Genomic DNA, 22,114 nt, shown 5'->3' with positions numbered 1-22,114 from the left:
CGTGTTTAAAAATAATTAAATTAATCTTTTAAAAAGAGGAAAACGCTTAGATTAAGAAGATAATTTAATTCAAATTTAAAAAAAACATAGCATTCTGGTTCATTACGATTATAAATATACTGGTGTGTATATATATTTATACATGTTACATCAATCTTAGAAACCTGTTGCAATCTCTAATACAATTTGAAACGCATATATTTATTTTTCGGCTTTTATAATTAATAAAAATTTTATTGTTAATTAAAATATGGCCAATAATGGATTATTTATGCTGACCTTTCGGGTCAGTATATGATTTTGGTAAAATTATAATTGTGCTATAAGTTTGGTAAAATAATTCTGCGTTTAGATATCTAACTTATTGTTTACATTGCTTTATATCCAAGGTACTTTTCATTCGTGAAATTTGGTTCGGAGTATTAGTTTTATTTATTTTTCAAATTTTTAAAGAACGGAGGAATAGAAGTGGATAAATATCAAGGGATACTACACCTTGAGATAAGATCTTATTATTTGAAAATTTTATTCGCACAGGTTTTTATGTTATTAAAAAATAACATAATAAACCCCCGTTTTAACGACCTAATTTTACCTGATAGTGGTTGTAACGAGCCTTTAGTTTTTTACAGTTATTACATATTGAATCATCGAACACTTAAAACAAGATTGCTTTTTTCTTGCCTGAATACATTCGTGATATTTCCGATAGAGACCTATTTTATCGACAATGAATATCAGAAGCTAATTATGATTCAGCGGCTGAAACATTATAGATTCTTGTAGTATTTTAATGTTCATTCCTACTCGTCTTCTAAATCGATCAAATCACTCCTTCTTTGCCACGGAAAGGTTCCACAGTTTCGCATGATATCGTTGTAACGGTTGAATACTGGCTGTTGTTTACAGATAATATTCGAGTAGTTAGCTATTTAAGAGATTACTTACTTGATATGTAAGTTTAATCGCTTACCTTTAAAATTTATTTTTATTTTGGTACGAATCGATAAAACTTTTATTTACTTTTTAATAATTATCCTTTTTTTTGTGCTGTTACAATAATTTAATATAACAATCTCTTCCCTTTTTTTTAGTTTCAAAATTTCGAGATTTTCTTTTCAGATAACTTGGATTTTTCCTTTCTGTTGCTATTTTATGTAATATTTACGTCGAAGATACTAAAATAATCACCGGCTACTACACAATAACATGCAAAAGGACGGTAACATTATTCTCGACTAAAAAGTTAGATATGATAGTAAAATCTTTTCGCTAACCTGATCGGACAACGTAAGAAAACTTTACATTTCCACTGTAAAACTGTATTAATGTTAAGATGTACTGTATAGTATTCGAGGTACAAAATATTATGAAAGTGAAGTTGGTTACAGCAACGTTGAAATGTATGAGATGCACTCTAAAGGAAAGGGCAAGTTTTAAGGAAGGTAATAAAAATAACGTGTTCTGGTACTACTGCAAGGACACGTATGTAGTTAGCAATAAATATCTTTTTTCTTTGTACGACTCGTCGTCAATTTTTTATTTTTAATCATTTAAGCGGGTCGTTGTAAGTCAGTCTTTATAGCGATCGGTCGTAAATCTTTAGTTTTCTCTGCCATCAAAAATATCATTGTAAATATAACAGAAAGTTTTGAAAAATGCCAAAATTGCCATTATCGCTAAAAATTGAGTTTTATAAATTAAAAAAAAATTTTTTCCAACCGTCGATTTTGTTTTTTATTCTTGTCTCTAAATAAGCTATCACAGTGGGAAGAATTTTGATAGTTTATTTTCATAAGATTAAGCCTAAATTGAATTTTTTTTAGTCATTTGTTGTTCATATATCCCAAACAAATTTGGTTTATTGTTATCTTATCACAGTCTTTTTCAGCTGATTTGTAAAACGTTTGCTGTTGAGCATATTTCAATCGCGTAACAAAAAAATCTGTTTGATCCCTTATTATTACAAGTCATAGGTTTTATATATATATATATATATATATATATATATATATATGTGTGTGTGTGTGTGTGTGTGTGTTAAAATCAATAAAAAAATTTGAAGAAAATTATACAAAAAAAAATATTATTTTTATTCAAATACTGTATATAAAATTGTCATCCGCAAACTCTTTAATTATTTTGTATTAGGAATTATCCTATGTTGAAGAGTAATGTTTGTCAGTAATTTTTTTTTTTTGGCAGTCGTGTTCTTTAATTTTTAATATTTCTTTCAAATTACGGTTTCTTTTATCTTTTATCCCCTCCGTTACTTTCGTAAAAATTATAACTTTCTTGATTGCTGCTTTTCGTTAAATTTATTTCGAAAAATATGTTCTGATACAGGTTTTTTCCGTGCTCGGTGTTTTTACTAACTAGTCTTTGATTTGATTCCCGGTAAGGATCTGAAAGTTTTTACTATTTCTTCGTTTTGTCATAAATATATATATATATATATATAAATCATTTAATATAACGTGTAGCAGTTTATTGCTTTTCTACTAAAATTAAAAATAATGAACAAATATGACCTTGTACGTTCTTTTCTATTTATTTTAACCAGGAATTTAAAATAATATGTAAAAACATTGTTTGTATGTAAGCAATAGCATTTGCATTTCAAACGTTTTGACACCTTGTTCTTAGAAATTAGTTTGCTATTTTACTTTTTTATCTATTTATTTTTTATTTTTTGTAGTTGATGGATTTTTATATACATTCTTAATTTAGTATCTAAATTTATTTATTTTTTATCATGTTATGAAATTTTTTTGAAAAAATAAAATTCTTAATCCCTTTGTAAGCCTACTTAATTCAGGCTAATTAAAAAAAATCTATATATATATATAAATGAATGTTTGTCTGTATGTCTCTTTTGCCTTCCTAAACCGTTCATCCGACAGCGATGAAACTTTGGGGAATGGTTGGACGCATGCCAGGAAAGGTTTCTGAATTAGTTTGGACCCGCTAGGTGGCGCTGGCGTCGAGATATTTCGAAAAATTGTATTTATGGTCCGATTTGCCTCATATTCAGAATGCATGTTGCTTACATGGAAAGAATTATCTCTGCAAAAATGAACCCGCTAGATGGCGCTGGGGTTGAGATATTTAGAAAAATTATATTTATGGACCGATTTGGTTCATATTCAGAATATGAATATTAGTTACGTGAAAAGAAATATTTTTTCAAAAACTATACCCGCTAGGTGGAGTCGGTGTCGAGATACTTACGAAACAAACAAACAAATATACAAACAGACTTTTTTATTCTATATATATATATATATAAAAGGCATGTTCGTGTGTGTGTCCGCTAAAGACTAAAACACTAATGGACCTATTTACGCGCGGGAAAAAGGGGAAAATGGAAAACGGGGGAAAGGAGGAAAGAGAAAAGGGTAAAAGGAAACTGGGAAAGGGGGAGGGAGAAGTTGGAAAGGGAAAAGGGGAAGGAATCTGTGAAGTTCAGTTTTTTAATTTTTTTTATCAAATTTTAAATTGTGTTCATTTATACCCTCTCTCTCCCACTCTTCGGCAATAGCGAAGCATTGCCGGGTCTGCTAGTTAATTCATAAAAACGTTTGATCTGTAAAATATTAGTAATTGTTTTATTTTTCGTTTTTTTTTTTTTACATATGTTTGGTATAATTTAAATTAAATGTACCCAACTTACAATAAATAAGCGTGTTGAGTTAGTATTCAGATTTAATGTACAGATTAAATTTTTACTACGAATGTAAGTCGGTGTGGTGAATAGTACAAAGCGAATTACTAATTCAAAAAAATAAATAAATAAATAAAGAAACAAGAAAAATAATGCTACAAGAGAGAATACATAAAAAGTGAAAATAAAAAAAAAGGTAGGAAACGTCAAGGAAAAGGTGTACCCGAAGGACCTCATTTACGGATTTACAAATGTCTGCAATTTCTCGCAAGCTTGATTATTCCATTTTGTTTTTACGCTGTTTGCATTGCATTATTGGTAAATTTTATTTGTATAAATGTCTGTACATTTATTATCATTTTAAACGTAATTTAGATTGTTTGGTAAAATACTTCTAGTACGTATATTTTGTCTTATTTTTAGCGTATCCGAATAATTTAGTTTGTGTAATATTTTGCACGAGTTTTTTCCAATACTGCGTGTACTAATATTAATTATATTTTTTCTTGAAACTGATCGGATGAAATTTCACCTAAATTAAAAGGACATTATTTTAAAAAATGGTAGGCTTCAGGGTAATTTAAACCGTTCCATTACTGTTGTTCAAAGCGTCGTAGTCAGTTGTATGATTATAAACTTAAGTAATGCTTCGTAGCTTATACTTGGCCAATAATTACGGAGTAGCCACCAGCTTCTTTCCTCTTTATAGTTTTTTCTGATTTATTAGACGTATTTATAAGTAAGTTTGTATCTCCACCGTGTACGGAAAGTAAACTGTCAAGAGCGTAGTTTGAATAAAGAACTTAATTTTTGTAGTTTAATAAAAAAGTTAAACGAGTTAAAGAACCCAACTGGAAGTGGTTTCAGAATGTTTGTCTTGCTTGGAAGAAAATCTAGCTGAAAAGCTATTTAGTATATTTCGGGTTATCCAAGGGTTATTGGTTCCTTTCTTATAAAATATCAATGTAATAGTGAAATTGAAATCGGGGAATACCAGTAACTGAATGAGTTGCGGAATTTATGAATGTAAAACCAAGCTCTGATGATTGAATTTCAGTTTGTCAAATAAAAAGAAATTTCGGAATCTATTATTAATAATATTAGTCGGTCAGAATAGCGTACTCGTACATCATTAACTTTAATGTAAAATATAATGGTTTGAAACCGGTTTCGAATGTTAAAAATTTGTTAATGGATGGGTCTCAAATCGATCTAAGTGCAATGCATACTAATTGTACACCAATTAGTCAAGATAAAGGGCATGAAATATTTTTAGAATTAGCGTTTAAAAAGTGATAAATATTTCCTGAAAAAAAAAACCGTAAAACCGATCTCCGTGGATTGTTAGCGTCTTGGCCTTTCATCTGGAGGTCTTGGGTTCGAATCCTGGTATGGCATGACATTTTTTATACACTTCAAACTATTCTATGTTCACATTTGCGTTCAGGCTTCTTTGTAAGCTTCTCTGTTGAATTAATTCATCAATTAAAAAAATAAATAAAATTTGGGAAGGCTTTTTTTTTGTTTTACCCATGATTATATTCGGTAAAAATGTAAACTACTAGCCTAGTTTTGTAGAAAATATAATTTCGATGGATAAATTACTGCGCGGTTATGTAATTTAGATCACCTTGTTTTAACTGATCACTTAGATTATATTGATCTAGTTATTTATTAAATTATTATCTTTATTTTGCCACCGATCACGAATAAGAATTTCGTTAACATCATTAACGAAATACGACGCGCATCTGAAAAGTTAGTACCGTTACATTTTACCACTCGGCACTGGTAGAAAGAAATTTGTGTTACAGTTAACAGTAAACTTTGTTTAAAGCTAATTAAACGTCGTTTAATTGTTCTAGGCGATCGAGAATGCCGCTAATTTTCAAATTGGAACAATTATCCGATTTTCAAACGCGAGAAATGTCAAATCAGCTGATATTAATCAGAAAATTAGTGAAGTTTATGGTTAAAAAGCTATAAATAATGAAATAGTTAGGAAAGTGGATGCGGCAGTTCAATGAGGGACTCAGTAGTGTGCTTGGCGAGGAAAGGAGTGAGCGTCTTCTGTCATGAAAAACGATTTGGTTACCCGAGTGGATGAAAAAATTAAAGAAAATCGACTGTTTACAATTTTTTCGTTATGAATTGAGTTTCCTGAAATTTCACGAACAGTTTTACAAAAAAATCGTAACTCAAAACCTAAGCTATCACAAGTTCTGCACTCGTTGGGTGCCGAAATGTGGAAGAGGTTCACAAAACCCGATACGAAAATGAAAGCGACGATTATTTTGAATCATATAGTAACTGATGACGAGACGGGTCTCTCGCATCACCGCAGAATTCCAACAGCAGTTTATGGAATGGCGACACACATCACCGAAAAAACAGAAGTTAAAAATCATTAGTTCAACACGTTCAATCATGTGCACTGTCTTCTGGTTTAAGAAAGGTGTTTTGTTGGTTGAATTCTTACTGAAAGGTAGGACTATAAATTCTTCGATTTATTACGGTTCTGTCAAAAACTTCGCTGTACAATCCAAACAAGAGGAGAGGCATGTGTTGTTTCAGTCGTAGGAGTCTGTTGTTTCATGCAATGCTCATCCGCATGTGTGATTGAACAATTTGGTTGGGAGCAATTGAAGCACCCGTCTTATAGTCCTAAATTGGCGGCGGGTGACAACCACTTTTTTCTCCATTTGTAGCTATTCCGTCCTGGTTAGCGCTATGACGCCCACATGAAAAATCCTATAGAACAGTGGTTATCTTCACTGGCGTCGCCGTTCTTTGAGGAAGGAAGGAGTGAAATAACCGATTACAAGATAATGAAAAGTGCTTTTAATAATGGTGGAAGTTTGTAGAAAAATAGTTTAAGGTACACTTTTCCATGAAAAAATAATATTCTGTTGAAAGTTATGTTTATTTGTTTAATAACAAAATGGTACTCCTTATCACTTACCCAACTTTTCATTATTTTATCCTTCAATTACTTTATTCATTTTACCTCAAATGAAAAAAGTTTCATTTGATTTGTAATTTTGTCAAGTTAATATTTTATACATTTTCTACTACGTGTAACGGTTGCCAGTTTTATACATTGTTATAATAATTGAAATTTAATAGTATTTTAGTAAGAAAAATATTTTTGTAATATTTGTTATAAGTACATCTTAAACCGTTAACCAATAATTTCATTTTCACTGTTTACTTATAAAATTAATATAAAAGTTATTGTATTGTAATATAAAATTCTTACCGATGATTTCACTTCCCCTTTTTTGGTGTTGATTCGGTCAAATTAACTGTGATTTAGTATCGTTTTAAAATCTTGCTTTTAAGTTCATTAATATGAATAAAAAAATGTTCTGATTAGTTTTGAATCGTTGAAAAATGTGTTGTAATCAAAAACCTGAAGCGAAAGTAAAAGCGTAGTTATTATCGGATGTAATATACGTGAACAAGAATTCTGTCACAACGTGTAGATTCAAAGCGTTTCAACGTTAAAGGGTAGTACATCTCAATAGGTAGAATTCAAAAGAGTCGAATTGGAGAGAGTTCGGGTCAAGTGGCGCGGGTCGGTTACAGAAGGGGGCCACGTTAGGTGATAACTTAATCCGGAGAGGCGGCAGTAGGCAATTTGCTGGAGCGCTCGCTCAAATTAGATAAGAGAAATGCCAAGATACCACCCTCTCCGTAACATTAGCGCCCTCCCTTTTCCGTCGTCCGCCTCCCGTCCGTATTTCTGGACGGCCCTTGCTGCCCCCGTTGATGGTTTATTGGTAAAGTGATTAAGGGTTAAATAATTTCTTTCCAGCTTTTCCTCGATAACTAAACTCCGGTTTCCTTTAGCCTACTCGTTATCGGTCAAGGAGATATATGTGTATCGCACCTGCACATGTATTTTTGTGTTGCAAATACGTCTACGTTTTCGTAAAAAAAAAGAATTGTACGGATTACGTTTGATTTTAGTAACTGCTTTACGTGTAATATTTAGAAACAAAACCTTATCAGAGATGTAGTAATCAGCATTTTTAAAGTAAGTTGGATTTTTTCTCAACTAGTTTTTTCAATCTTTCATCTTCAGATTAATGTATTCTAATCTAAGCCTTCCCTTTTATTTACATTCTTAAGTAATTTACGCTTTGGCTAATGAACGTATTATTTCTTTTAATTTAGTTAGTAAATTTTAAACGTTTAAAAATTGTATCTATCCAATTTTTTGTCTTTGCGATCTAATTAATAATTTATCGTAAGACTATGATACTCTTACTTGTACGAAAACGTTTGTAGGTGACTTGACATGAGATATATGATACTCCTTGAACTGGCGTAGCCATTCTCAACACGTTTCATATTAGGTTTATTAAAGAAAGTGAGGAGTGAAGTGCTTTGACGTCGTCTTCCTTACTGAGCCAATCATATAGAAATGCAAGTAATAATCGGCTCTACAAAAAATACCGTCAGTCGATCACGAGTGTAGTGAATATCGTACTCTCAGATAAAGCGATTCCAACAAATGCCTCTTGTGCAACAAATGCTTTACATGCGTCAACCCAACCGTACGAAAGATCGGGACAGTTAGTTAGCCAATTAATGTACATCGATTTATCAAAATACGCTTTTGCCTTTACTCGATATGAAATGTATTCTTATTAATAATTTCGTTCATCTTTGTTTATTTAATTGTTTAATAATTAATTTATTATATTCTTTTCAACAGTTCAGTGTCAACAATGCATGCAGGATAGATTTGATGCCGAAGATAAAGCTATGTTGAATTATGAGAAAGCCAATATATTTGTACGTAAAGTTCAATCCATCGATTATATATTACCGTCAGCTTCTTCACCGACACCGTCATCGACAAACCCAGTCAAGCAAGGTGAAGAAGACGACAAGACTTATGAACCTAAGGTAATGAAAATAAAATTATTACAATTTCATTATTTTTAGTGCCGTCATATCTATTATGACTACATATATTAATATATTATTTGTTTCTGTAGAATTTTATATATATATATAAATCTACTGTTTTCTGTGAGTCTGTTACTCTTTCAACCTAAAACTATTCAACCGATTGAACACAAATTTTGCATAAGCATAGGTTTTATAACTGGAAAAACATAGCACTATTGTCATTACGAAGTGATTTACCGTTTCTAGATGATGACCGTTTTTAATTCGCGGTAATAACCGCGAACCATTTTCTACAAAAAAAGTTTGTTTTTCTTTTTCGATAACTCCTTTGATTATGGATAAAAGTAGGTTTAAGGTGCGACAGTGTACGGGTTAGATTTCTTTAGACTTGCCCTTTACTTTCAAGCACCTCTAGTGTCCGATTAAAGTTGCTTAATACGATACTAAATAAGTCACAAGTGCGGTCGCTTCAAGTGAATTGTTCCCACTTGGAAACTCAATGCTTCTCGTGCGGGCAAATGTATGCGGCTTGCTCCAGTTCCTCTGACAATAATCTGTTTATACAGATACATCTGTTTATACTGTTTATACACTCCAGAGAGAAAAGATGTAAATATTGTATGCCATTTAAGTCTTTAGAATATGTTGTTCACAAACCGTTCCACATAAACAAAAAAGTTTTTTTTACATGATTAAAAAAAAAAAAAAACAGAACTCGATAAAAAAGCAGTAACTTTTTTAAGAAAGGTGTTTAAATAAATATATTTTTTTGACCCAAATGTCTTTTGTTAAAATGCATAGAAAACGAATAAAGTAAAATTACTGTTTCCCCTACTGATTAGAAGTGCCCTAGAAAAAAAAAATTGTATTTGCTTTAACATTTGTCATTTGAAAGTACGGTGATATGTTTCTATAATAATACAGCTTCAAATAAATCTTCAAAAATTGTTTTACCAGAATGGAGGATGAAATCCTACTTCGAAAATAAAACAGAATTTTGCGTGGGGAAATTTTTAAATCTTTTTTATAATTTCCGTTTCATCAATTGAAACATTTAGCTATAGAAACGGAATAGCGTTTAAAACTCTTTAATTTCTCTTTCAAATTTTTTACTAATAACCTCTGAAAAATCACTAGAATGCAAGGTCGATATCCGATTTTATATCCGATTTTATATCCGAATGCAAGGTCGATTTTTTATTTTAAGTACGTTCTAAGAGAATTAATTTACGTCAAAATTGGATAAATAGATAACATTTGTACCAAACCCAAAGATTGAACCGAATGATCCTGCTCAAATTTTGTGCGATTCAGTTCTTATAAATTTTATTATATTGACTTTCTTTAAAAATTTACCAGTTTTATGCCTTCCTGCATGTGAATATCTGTGATGATATTTTCCTTGAATCCTCTCCTAAAATTACGTGATAATGTAGGTAACACCCTAGAAAACCTTTTCTACCATAACTTTTATCCGCGTTTGTATAATACATTTTTGTAGGATTACACTTTTGAATAAGTAAATTGTACAGTTTTTAAAAAACATTTCATATTAGTAAAATGACTATAAGATATGCAATAACTGAAAAACCTATCGTTCAGAAATATTTATGTTGTTTTTAAAATTTATTGTCGATAGATAATTGAAACGTTATTATATTCTTGTTTTGAGTAAAATTATTGTAATGTAATCTATTCATTTCCTTTATTTTTCATTCGCAGAAAATATATTTTCTGCGGATATCAGATTTTCTACGTTGTTTATTTAGCTGCACAATTTTCCCCGTTGTTTTCTCTGAAAAAAAGTGTGTAAAATTCATAAAATAGTCAAAGTATAAGTTTTGAAGAATTTTTGATACCTATCATGTCATACGTTTTTCTGATCCCTACTCCTTTTCGGGGTAAAATATGATACTTTTTTTGTATTACCTCTGTCCTTAGCGTATCACATAATTTATAAATGGCCCCTATTTTGCCTTTATTTCGTATTAATGCGATAAATATATATTTAATAAACGATTTACGTAGAAAACCTTTCTTTTATTTATACAGATACAAATTATTTATTTTTAATATTTTCCATTATTTTTAGTTCGATTTCATTGTTAAAAATTAAAATATTTTCGTTTAAGTTATTCAGAATGAATTACCGGATACATGATTTTATTTTTTATTTACGTTACACGAACGATTAACTAACGCTTATTGCGGGAATGTAGAATAATAATATTTCTGTCGATTGTAATGTATTGTATCGCCGGCAGTTAGGTGACGACGAACTGGTGATGACTGTATTTGCTATGCTATTACACTAGACGGGGCATAAACTGGTCCCGTCCCGGTCAATCCAGTTTATCCTTGCTTCATATTGTTATTTATTTTTCCGTGAACAACTGTTGTGAGTCTTTAATTATCCTCCATTTCTTCAGTGAGTGCTTGCGCGCGGTGATTTAAAGCGGCCGGTCTCCATAATTCTATTGTCTGAGCGTCTGGGCAGGCCCCGTGCACCTCGCTTTACGGCTAAATAAACATTCATTTTATGTTGAAACACTCTCCTTCTACTTATACCTATATCTTTTCAGTTCCTCCTTCGCTTCACTTCACCCCTCTTCCAATCACTATCTCTTTTTTTACTGTTAACAAGAAACATCATATTGTTACGGTAGTCTCGTCCCCTTTACTTGGTTGATTCACAATACCCTTGAGCCTATTTCTTTTCATATATCCGTTTAACTTTTGATAAATATTCTGTTGGTTATCGTCAGTGAAGAATTTAATGAAATTGTAAAAGAAAAGTTTAAAATAATACTAATTATTAAGCATTTTCCCTTTACCGTCTTCGTCGTGCTTTTACGTTATTATTTATTGTAATTGTTTAAAAATGATCTGTAAAATATTATCGCTCTTCGTTCTCTTCACAACAAGGACAGTTGTGCAATGAACATCATTCCTCTAAGAGTAATCGACTTTGTTTAGCGTCACTTGTACCTCAGATTCTTTGAAAACGTTCAAAACATGATAACTGACAGATAGCGTAAAGGAAAAATTAAGGGATTCAATAACGTTATACATTTTTTTTACTCAGTGGGGTAAGCACGGCTGTAATGAGAAAGTGATGGTTAATTTACATGAAGCTGTAGTAAAGTACTAAGTAAATTGGTACGGGAGAGCATTTTTTTGAAAATAATTCTTCTAAGAGTTTCTCAGCTGAATTGTTTTCCATGTTTCCGATAGTTTTTTGATAAACTGAAAAAAAACTCGCTAATAAAATGTTCATGAAGCTCTTTGACATAGTCATCACTTCATTTTGGTCCAACATTTTGAATTATTCTTTAAAGAAAAATTGAAAAGGAATCAATCTCCCTAATACGCCATTCCAAATTTCCCAATTATAATTTAAATTTTCGTGAAATATAAATCAAAATTGACACCGACAAGCATAGGTATACATACAAGAATGTTAAATATGATTTTAGTATTTTTACATGTAGGAAGATTAAAAATACTATGAAATACAAAAATCTTAGGTCTTAGTAAATTATAAAAATTATTTTTACCTTTAAATATTTTATTTCGAATAAATTTTGCTCTTTTCTTTCTACCTGTTGTAGAAGATACATTGTACATTTTTATTGAACGTGTAGGTGTAATACGTATTTGGGTGTTAGTATTCATTTATTATATTTAAAAAGTTCTTATTTATATCAAAACCTAGTCGTTTGCTTTTTTGGCATCTATTTAGTGGGAATAGAATGCTCTTTATTAGATTAGAACCATATTTCCTTTGGTTTTTGGAACAGCCATCGAACAGACTCAACGAATAAATGCATAGAAGAGTCCTCCTTCCCCCATGAAGCTAGACACATACAACAGAAACGAAACAAAATTACTCTTTCATCGGTTTTGCCTCGCATGATTCGGGCATTTCATCTCTTTATCTCTTCTTCTGTTTAATCTCTGGAACCATCCTAAGATATTACTTCAGAGGATGATATGTATGAATGTCAATGAAGTGTTTTTTTATAGTCTCAGGTCGACCTGCATCTGCCAAATGTCATAACATTATCTAGTCAAAATCTATATAAATCCTGAGAAATGTAAAAAAAAAATTAGAAATGTGTGAATGATCTGCTCGCAGACTATGAAATTAGACAAAGGAGTATTTTTAGGCATCCGTCTCATAACTGCTCACGATATCTTTCAAGAATTGGTCAGAAACTAGCTGCAAATAAGTGCCTTTCCTCTAGATCAGGATTTCTCAACCTGGAGTCGTTACCCCCAAGGGGGTTACGGTGATATGAAGGGGGGGTTAAAAACTAGCCTTTATCTTTACTCGTAAAACAATAATGAAAATCATTTTATGAGAAAAAATCATGTATTATAAACATTTTACTTACATTTATAAGAAAATAATTTGTTTTTTTTTCCATTTAAAAGTTTCTTCATACGTTGATCTATGTTCCAAAACACACAAAAGCAAATTGTTTTCAAGTGATAAAAGACGATTCCTATATTTACTTTTTAGCGCAACCATAGAAGAAAATCCCTCTTCACAGAGGTAAGACGTGGCGAAAAGGATTAATATTTTCAATGCTTCTACGACTAAATTTCCGTATTCACTTCGACGAGCAAGGCAACACGTATCTAAATTTTCAGATTTGAATTGTAGTTGTAACATTTTATCGGCAGACATTTCCATGAGCTGGTCGTGAATCTCAACTAGTAACTTGGCAGCTGCAACGTTTTCACTAAACGGATTCAGTACCTTTCTCTTAGAGAAATTATTTCCGGGAAATACTCCGCCAAATTAATTTTTAACTCGTGAAATGCATCTTCAGACTATCCAAACTGTGGTGAATAATAGTGTCTTTTTCATCCATACGTTTCTAAATATAATCGGAAGTGAGTGGAGCCATATCAAAATTCTTGCTTTGAAGTCGAATAATCCAGTTATAATACTTCTTAATGAAACTATGAACTTCGTCTGCCATTAATAAAATGTTTTTATCACGTCTTTAAAAATTCACATTCAACTCGTTTAAGTGCAAAAATATATTAGCTAAGTAAGCCAACAATATACTCATACTGTAAAAACATGAAAATGGAGTTTGATTACCCTGGAAAAATATAATTAATTCATCTCGCAATTCCATACCCGGTTTAACACTTTCCTCCGTGATAACCATCTGACTTAAGTATGGAAAAGAAGAGGTTTTATTTTTGCCCCTTTCATGCTATAATTTAACAAACAACCTATTCTGTAACGGTTGACTTTTAATAAAATTAACTATTTTTACAGCTGTAAGACTTGTTTGAAATTTTCCGGTTTGAAAACTTTATCTTTTGTGGCAAAAGCATGTCTGTAAAGGAAGCAGTGCGTCCATTCTGCCCTTGTTATAAGACGATATTTTATTTTTTTCAGAATCCACTCTTCTTTTCTGTTATCGCCTTTGCACCATCACTACATACTGTCCAATCTACGTTTTTTTTTTTTTTTTTTATTATGTAGAAGGACTGAAAAATGTTGGCCACATCTGTTGATTCATCAAATTGAATACTAAAAACTTTTTTGAACTCACTTGCTGCATTATCTGATCGCGAACATCGGCAGCAATATCATCGATTCGCTTTCTGTGTCGTTAGATAGCAGAATTTTTTTTTTTTCAATTTGTTTGCTTCTTCCACACTTATTAAACACTGACCATATTAATTTTAGCAGGCAATATGAGATTTTCGGCAATTGTCATGGGTTGGACATCTTAACGCTAAGATGATTCAAGTGTACTTTTATCAGTATGGCTAGATTTACAAATAAAAGCTTGTTGGCTTTTCCAATTATCAAATTATATAATTTTCTTTCGAAAAATTCCAAGTGTTTGCTTTTATGATCCGGATCGCTCATTGTTATTGATTGTTATGATTGTCGCTCATTGTATTGTTTGTGATAATTTCCAACTGCCGAATTAATTTTGATCGTGGTTCATTCTTTCATCAGAGAGGACTTAAAAGCAAACAACGCACTGTGGTTTTCCATCCAGTGAGGTAAAAACATAATTTAAATAGCTGTCATTGTACAGTTATTGCAAAATCTCTGGTCTCTTTTCACGAACAGAGATTGCGTTGTATAAAGTCTTTTTCAGTGCTATTTTTGAGTTGGTGGTCGAGTGTGTACCTTCCCCAGTTTCACAGCGGATCACGTCCTCTACGTCTGTCCACGTTACGAGGTCGAACGTTCACGAGCTGTTCGGGAACTTGGAAAGAATACATTTCTTTCTGGATTTCCGTATTAACTAGATGATCCGCGAGAAGTGGTCTATAGTGGCTGGTTTTCTTCGCGCCCTTGCGGTGTGAAGAGGGAATTTAATTGAGGTACTCGATCGTAGTAGGATCCCGGGTGGCTAGGGTTCCCCGGCTTATGCATTGGATTGGTTGGAGGTAGGCGCATTGGCATCGTGCCACGGTTATACTGGTATTGTTTGTGATTCGTTTTGGAGATTCCGCTGGTGGGGATATCCGCGGTGCCGAGATATGTTAACCCGTGCGACCGGGGGCGTGGCTTCCCTCCGTCGGTGGCGGTCGTGATCGTGACTTGGTAATGCCCCGCGAAACATCATGATCGGACCGGGTGGGGATGCTGGGTTTGCCCCCGGCTCCTGCGCGAACCGGAATGAGGTTGCGTTCCCCTTGTTAGGTGACCTAAATTGATGGACTTAATTGGGTGTAGGTCTGAATCTCTATGTTGCGTAAGACATAATTTTGATTGGTATGAATGTAGCACTGATTTAACTTTAAACTCGTTCGTTTTCTGAGGCTTCACAATCACGAACGGTTTTGTCAAATCTGTACAAGGTCCGCGGTTTTAGTTAGTTAGTTTGAGGAAATCATGTTAGGTTGGATGTGAAGATGTCCGTTAGAGGCCTACGTGAAGGCCAAATTTGATATGTATTTACTGATGCAAATGTCTGCCGAGGCATTTACATCGGTGGCATCCCGACCGAGGCCTGGCTGATGACTGTGAAATGTAATCAGTTAGAGGGTTCTAAAGATGACCTCCAGTAAAGTCCCTCAGCACTTAGAACGGACGGGGTGGTGTTGCGACCGGTAACGTCACAAGGTGGGTGTTTTCCCCCTACGGGGTTGGGATATCATTGTACAATGTTGTCTTTTTGCCAATCTATTCTCTGGATGTAGATGTCTGATTTTGTTTTTTCACAAATTTATGCGTTTTGCATATGAATCTAATTGAAAAAAGCAGTTACACCGTTTCACCGCACACTAAAAAACCGAAACCTCAGTTATTACTTTCAATGAAACTATGCTTTTAAAAACTTAAATTAAGTCACCAGACGCATGTTTCGATTCGAAACTAAGCCGATATTCTGCAATCCTTATGCCTCTTTTATACTGCTAAGAGCACGACGTGTTCAAACGTATCATATGCATGTTCGAATATGACGCTCTCACAGCGAATATTATGCAAGCAGACCAAATTACAAGGAGAATGTACAAATGAAGTTGGAACTTGTAAATTAATCATGTTTGTACACTTCATACATGCATGTTCATACCCGTCGCTATCAACGCAACTAAATAGTTTTAACTAGGTTTCATTGGTTTGGGGTTGGGGATTGCGAAATATTCATTATATTTTTTTTTTATTTTTTGGAGGTCGTGGTTGAAAATCACGACCCCTAAAAATGTTGACAATCACAGTTCTAGATACTACCAACAACTAAGAATAGGCTCGGCGTTGAGTTCATCGCATAAATATGTCCTTGAATTTTTAGATAGCCACTTTACATATGCACTCTTTAGATAAAATAAATTAACAGTTTACCTACTTTTTAAATCCATTTTTAGAATTATTTTTTCGTTAGGAGTATATCTCACTACAATTTTTAATATATGGTTTCTTTCCCGCTTCAGATTTGTTTACTATTATGATTTGAGGTTGTTTTCTTACATCTTGCGTAATAGGTGGCTCATTGCAGTTAAATTTTCCTCATTCCTTTCTTAATTGCTTAAGAGTGACCTTTTGTAGAAGATTTTGAAAAGTAAACATTGAAATTAATAATAAGTTACTTAAAAAAAGTATTTGCAACGCATTATTATTTCAATAAAAATCGCGGTATATAATTATTATTTATTTAATAACTCATAACAGACTTTATTTATTACTTTATTCAGCACATAGAAGAATTGTATTCAATGAACTTTTTCGCATTAGAAAATATTTTTCAAAACTAATATTTTTGCTCATGGTGTAATTTTTTAATTCCTCTATTTGTAATCGTTAGGTTGATGTCTTTATTATCACTTAGATTTAATGCTAGTTACTATTCAAAATACCACTTGTACTGGTCGGTTTGTGTATACAGATGTGGCTACATCCAAGGATTTATTTTTTCAAGGCGTACAAGCTATTAATGTTATTATGTAACATTACTCTCAGTAAACTCAACTTTAAATAAAATTTATGGTAATATTGTGTTCTAGAATAATAAAATTAAACGAACCGTACTCTCTTAAAAACATCTTTTTTCCACTTGTTTTCTTGTCGCACTTTTTTACGTACTTTTACATGCATTTTTTCCATGTTTTTTTAATTGCTTTTCCTCATTATTGCCAACATAGAATAATAAATCTTTTTACTTTTTATTTCTGTTATTAATATTTTAATGGCAGTTATTATAAAGGTTTCCAGAGATCAGAATACTGGAGAAAAGTGGACATAACTTACGTGCTTATGTAGGAGCTGGATTTAACCAGAGTTTAAAAATGGAAAATGTTATTGAACTGGAATACTGCATGGACTTTTATTGGGCTATGAAAATCTACATTTGTAAAGTCAATTTTCTTAAGCATTGATAACTGGTATTGTACCCTTTTAAATTATTGAACTGATAGAGAACCAAAAATGAAACGTAGAAGCATCTCAATTTTTCCCTTTTTGGGAAAAACAGTATTTGCATATTGGCAGTTCAATTTAATCATTTTAAATTAAAAAAATTAATAATAATTTTAATTTTTTTTTCACGTTTACTTAGGGTTTTTCCTTTTAATTTAGTGTTAGCGATTAAAATTTCCTTACAGATTTTTTTACATAGAAGTGAGTTGGTGGTACTTGTACCTACAAAAGTTGACAGAAGTTTTTGAGCATCTTAATTTTTTTTTGAAAAATTGTTTTGAATTTGTATTGAAATATGTTTTATACACATTTTGCACTAGCTATAAGTAATGTTATATAACTTACTGTATATCTGAAAATGAGGAGGTTATTTCTAGAATTTCGTCGTCTTTTTTTTAAGTCTAAAAATTTGGAAAGATTTGATTGACCATAACGTGGTTGTATAACATAGTTATGCTTCGTATTTTAAAACCTCAACACAATGATAATCCTTCTTTTGTAGAATTTTCCTACTGTTAGTTTAACCTTTTTTAATGCTGTTAACTCGACCGTCAGTCAGATTTTTGCAATAGTGTAAGCCTGTAAGGCCATTAAATAAAAACATTAAGAAACAACTAACTGGCTGTTTATGGTTCTTGTTAAAATTATAAACGCTCTTCTTATCTTTTTAAGAATTGTTACTTCCTTGTATGAATTAAAGGAAGTATTCTGATCACGAAAAATTTAGGTTTCCAGATTTCAACGGAAATATCCATTTTCCCTGAATTCATTTTGACCGTGACGTCTGTACGTACATATATATCTGGCATAACTCAAAAACGATTAGCTGTAGGAAGTTTAAATTTTGGATTTACCACTGTTGTAATATCTATTTGTCCACCTCCCCTTTTGATTGCAATCGACTGAACCAAAACTAAGTAATTCCAAAATCCAAAAAATTTGGATTTTGTACCTTTTCTTAAATGTAGTATTAAACCCTCATTGAGAGCTTTTCAACGATATATCATAAGTGGTACTTATTTTCATTGGTTCAAGAGTTATAGCCAAAAATATTTTAATTAATGAAATATTTAGATCTGAGGGGAAGGCACATCGGTTCGAATCAGACTTCATTTCCTTTTTCCCCCTTTTTTTTAATTTAAATATATGGGTTTATCAATAATTATTAACTTCTGATTGGAAAAAAATCTACGTTAAATAATAATTCAATAACAACAACAAAAATACAAAAATGTCAGAAGTTTTTAATGAAATAAAATTTAATTTACTTTTCATTTTAAAAAAAATATGTTGATTAATTTAATAGCCGTACAAGGAAGTAATATGTTGTCCACATCAGATTTTTTTATTATACGTTAGTTATTAATTCATTATGTATTTTTGTAGATTTATTATCTTGTCTTCGATTAAATTGTACATTATGCATTGTTAAAATATTATGTGGCTGAATAATGCGTTTTTTACATAAATCATGTAAATTCAATACATATAATATTTATGAATTTAAATATATATATATATATATATTTACTAAATCGAATAAATAAATAAATATTTAATGATTTCAGTTAAAATTTTCGTTAATTTGATATAAAAATTAGTATCTGATATAATAAAAGTTGGAATTCAGACGTACGTTTTTCTTATTTTACAAAGATTGTATTTATTACTTACCATAAAAATGCAAGGCAAAATATATATAAACAAAAAACTGGAATTATATAACTCAACACACAGAATGTGTAAAAATGCCAGTGTGTATTCTTTTTTACTTTTGAAAAACCTTAGGATTTTTGGCAATATTTAGTATAAACTGAAATAAGTTTTATTTTTATTATTCATTTTTTAATATTTAATCTTCTGTTGCGTTTGTGTATTTTTGTATAGTAATAATTGAAAAATTACAGACAATAATGAAAAAATGAGTGTCTTGAGTTTCATTTATATTTATAAATCATCGAAAAATTCGGCTGAAATTTCACAAGGTTGCTAATGCAAGACACATAAATTTAGGCCGTAAAATATCGATCAATTTTTTTGTCCAAAAACAAAATGGCAGTCTTTGAAAATAAACATCCAGTTTTCAAGCACTTTAATTATCCAAAATCATTTGTGAATCAGATTTTTTCATCCAGCATATTCTTGAATGGTTTTTAAAATAAATTTACTTTAAAATTTGTCTTAACTATTTTTGTAACCGCTAAAAATTATTAATAAATAACTTTTAAATCGGTAAAAATTGTTTAAAGGGGTTTGAACTTTTGGATCGGGAGTCATAATCATCAAATAAAACAGTTTGTGGCTTTTATTTTTATTAATAAATTTGAGGAAAATAAATTTTCTTCCGTACTCTGAATACAGACGAGGATTAAATCGATTGTCCATAAAAACATTTTTTTAAATTTATGGAATTCCTTTTCAATCAGTTTTTACACGTCATTAATTTAAACGTTTCCTACAAATTTTTATCTGATAGATGGACTTTAGTTTGAGTTTTTACCATTATCCTTTTTTTGTTTTTATATTACGAGAAAATTTCAACTTATAAATGTTAATATATTTACAGCTACTTTTTTCAGAAATATTAGTTGCTTCACGAGAAAATAAATTTCCGTATATATATATATATATATATATATATATATATATATATATGTGGTGTGGGTGTGTGTGTGTGTGTGTGTGTGTGTGTGTGTGTGTGTGTGTATTAGATTAATTAAATGGTCGTTTAAATCGAATTTTAAATTATCGAGGTTTTAATGCGGATCAGTAAATTAATATAAATTGTGAGTGATTCAGAAAATAAAATATAAACTAGGATATGGATTGAAAGAAGGAAAAAGATTTATTTTTTCTTTACAAACATTTTAATTGTTCCCAACAATCTGGCATACGTAGGACGGGTGGGTTAGTAGCAGCAGAAGCGATTACAACCCACTATTCTTTCGGTGTTCGAACGAGATAGAATCTCTGTGGATCGAACATCAGCTACCGGCACAATTACCTGAGGCAGGTGTTAATTTTCAATAATAAATCGGTTTTTACTCCTGATGACAGTCCCACGTTTTTGGGATCTGTTATTTCGTATGTAAACCAGTCGAGTAGGGCTAATTTAAATACATCCGTTGCATATTCATCGTCTGCGGCGACCGCACTCCTCTGCCCTCTTCATCGTTAATAACGCTACCGACACTAGAGCCTTTCAGCGTTTTTGAATCACTATACTACGCTATACTGTAATAATAGAACAACAGAAAATACAGTGCTGTCTGCCGCTCGGTAGCCGGCCGGCTTGCTGCCGCGTCAACAGACCTGTTTCTTATTTTATTTATGTTCATCCGTAATTTGATTTCGATCTAGAATTGTACTTTTGTTTTCTACCTTAGTGCCGTAAAATATATACAAGACCTATCCTTCTCGTGACAACCGAGCAATTAATTGTCGATTATTGTTTTTAAATGCGCTCCCGAACAATTAAAACCGAGAACGTTGTCCCGATGCGTATTAGAATAATAATTTTTAATAATAATACGAGAAATTATAGCCGCCTGGTCTCTCTAACACGTAATTATCTTCAGTCACATTTTATTACTGCATAACAACAAATATAAGCTTCCAGTAGTAGTCGTATCTGTCAATGTATACACCTCGCTTAACGTATTCGACTAGCAAACTAACAAATCAGTGTTTCGGATGGCTGTTCATTCATTTATAACAATATATTCTCATCCTTCTGAATTTAAAGTAGTTACCAGTTTCTTTTTAAATTTAGTGAATATTTTTCATACACAAGCTATTTATCATAATGTTGTTGTTATTGTTATTATTATCCTTATATATCGAGATAATAAAGAATCACCTTTGTTCTATCTCTTAAAAAAAATCGGGTAACAAAGTTACTGAACGATCCTGGATTAGTTTATATTAAGCTTAAATTTTAAACCGTTCTGTAATGATTAATTTGGGGGTTAACTTTATCATAATTCCTTTTTTTTCTCAAAAGAAAATATATAAAAGTTAATAGGTTGTAGTGATAAAAATGGAGAGAATTTTATGCAAAGAACTATTACTTGTATGGGTTTAATAACTAGCATATTAATGTTTGATGTACATTAAAAAGAAAATTTAATGTTATTTTTAATTTATTAAGATGTTATTTTTGTTTTATTAAGGATTTTTGAAGGAATCACCTTTACCTGATAAGCGTTTCAGGCCTAGGTGGGCTTTTTTATTTACAGCAACAGGACAGAAAACTAGAGTTTCCAGATAGATCTGTAAGCAGAGCCTCCTCTATCGAATCAGACAAATAAAAAAGGACCTAGTATCTTAAAAAAGTCCCTATACTTTTAGTGTGTTTCTAGACACATCGGCTTTTGCTGTAAGGCATTAGTGATTGCACGCACTTTTAGCATCCGATGTTAAATATTTTGTTTTCTAAAATAAATTAATTTTATAGAAAATTATTTTCTATTAAACAATTATAATGTTTATTTATTTTAATTATTTTAAAATCGCAAATAACAATAATAATTGCAATACGGTATTTTAATTAATAATAAAGGCGTCTAAAAAAACAATAGAAAAATCGGTTATAGATTGAAAGGAATGAGGATAGGGAG

At 31.4% G+C, this 22,114-nt stretch overlaps 1 protein-coding gene across 2 annotated transcripts in view; it reads left to right on the top strand.

Annotated features, from left to right (window-relative positions):
• Positions 1-22,114, top strand: part of LOC142319489 (ubiquitin carboxyl-terminal hydrolase 48-like) — a 417,524-nt gene that overhangs the window by 270,875 nt on the left and 124,535 nt on the right. For both annotated transcript variants that reach the window (XM_075356825.1, XM_075356833.1), the window contains exon 16: positions 8,388-8,581. In XM_075356825.1, coding sequence (XP_075212940.1) covers positions 8,388-8,581 — 194 coding nt within the window. The remainder of the gene's footprint in view (positions 1-8,387; positions 8,582-22,114) is intronic.

This window comes from Lycorma delicatula, chromosome 1, assembly GCF_047948215.1.
Source record: "Lycorma delicatula isolate Av1 chromosome 1, ASM4794821v1, whole genome shotgun sequence".
Classification (NCBI taxonomy): domain Eukaryota; kingdom Metazoa; phylum Arthropoda; class Insecta; order Hemiptera; family Fulgoridae; genus Lycorma; species Lycorma delicatula.
Note: the sequence above shows the minus strand (reverse complement) of the source record. Positions and strands in the feature narration are given on the sequence as shown.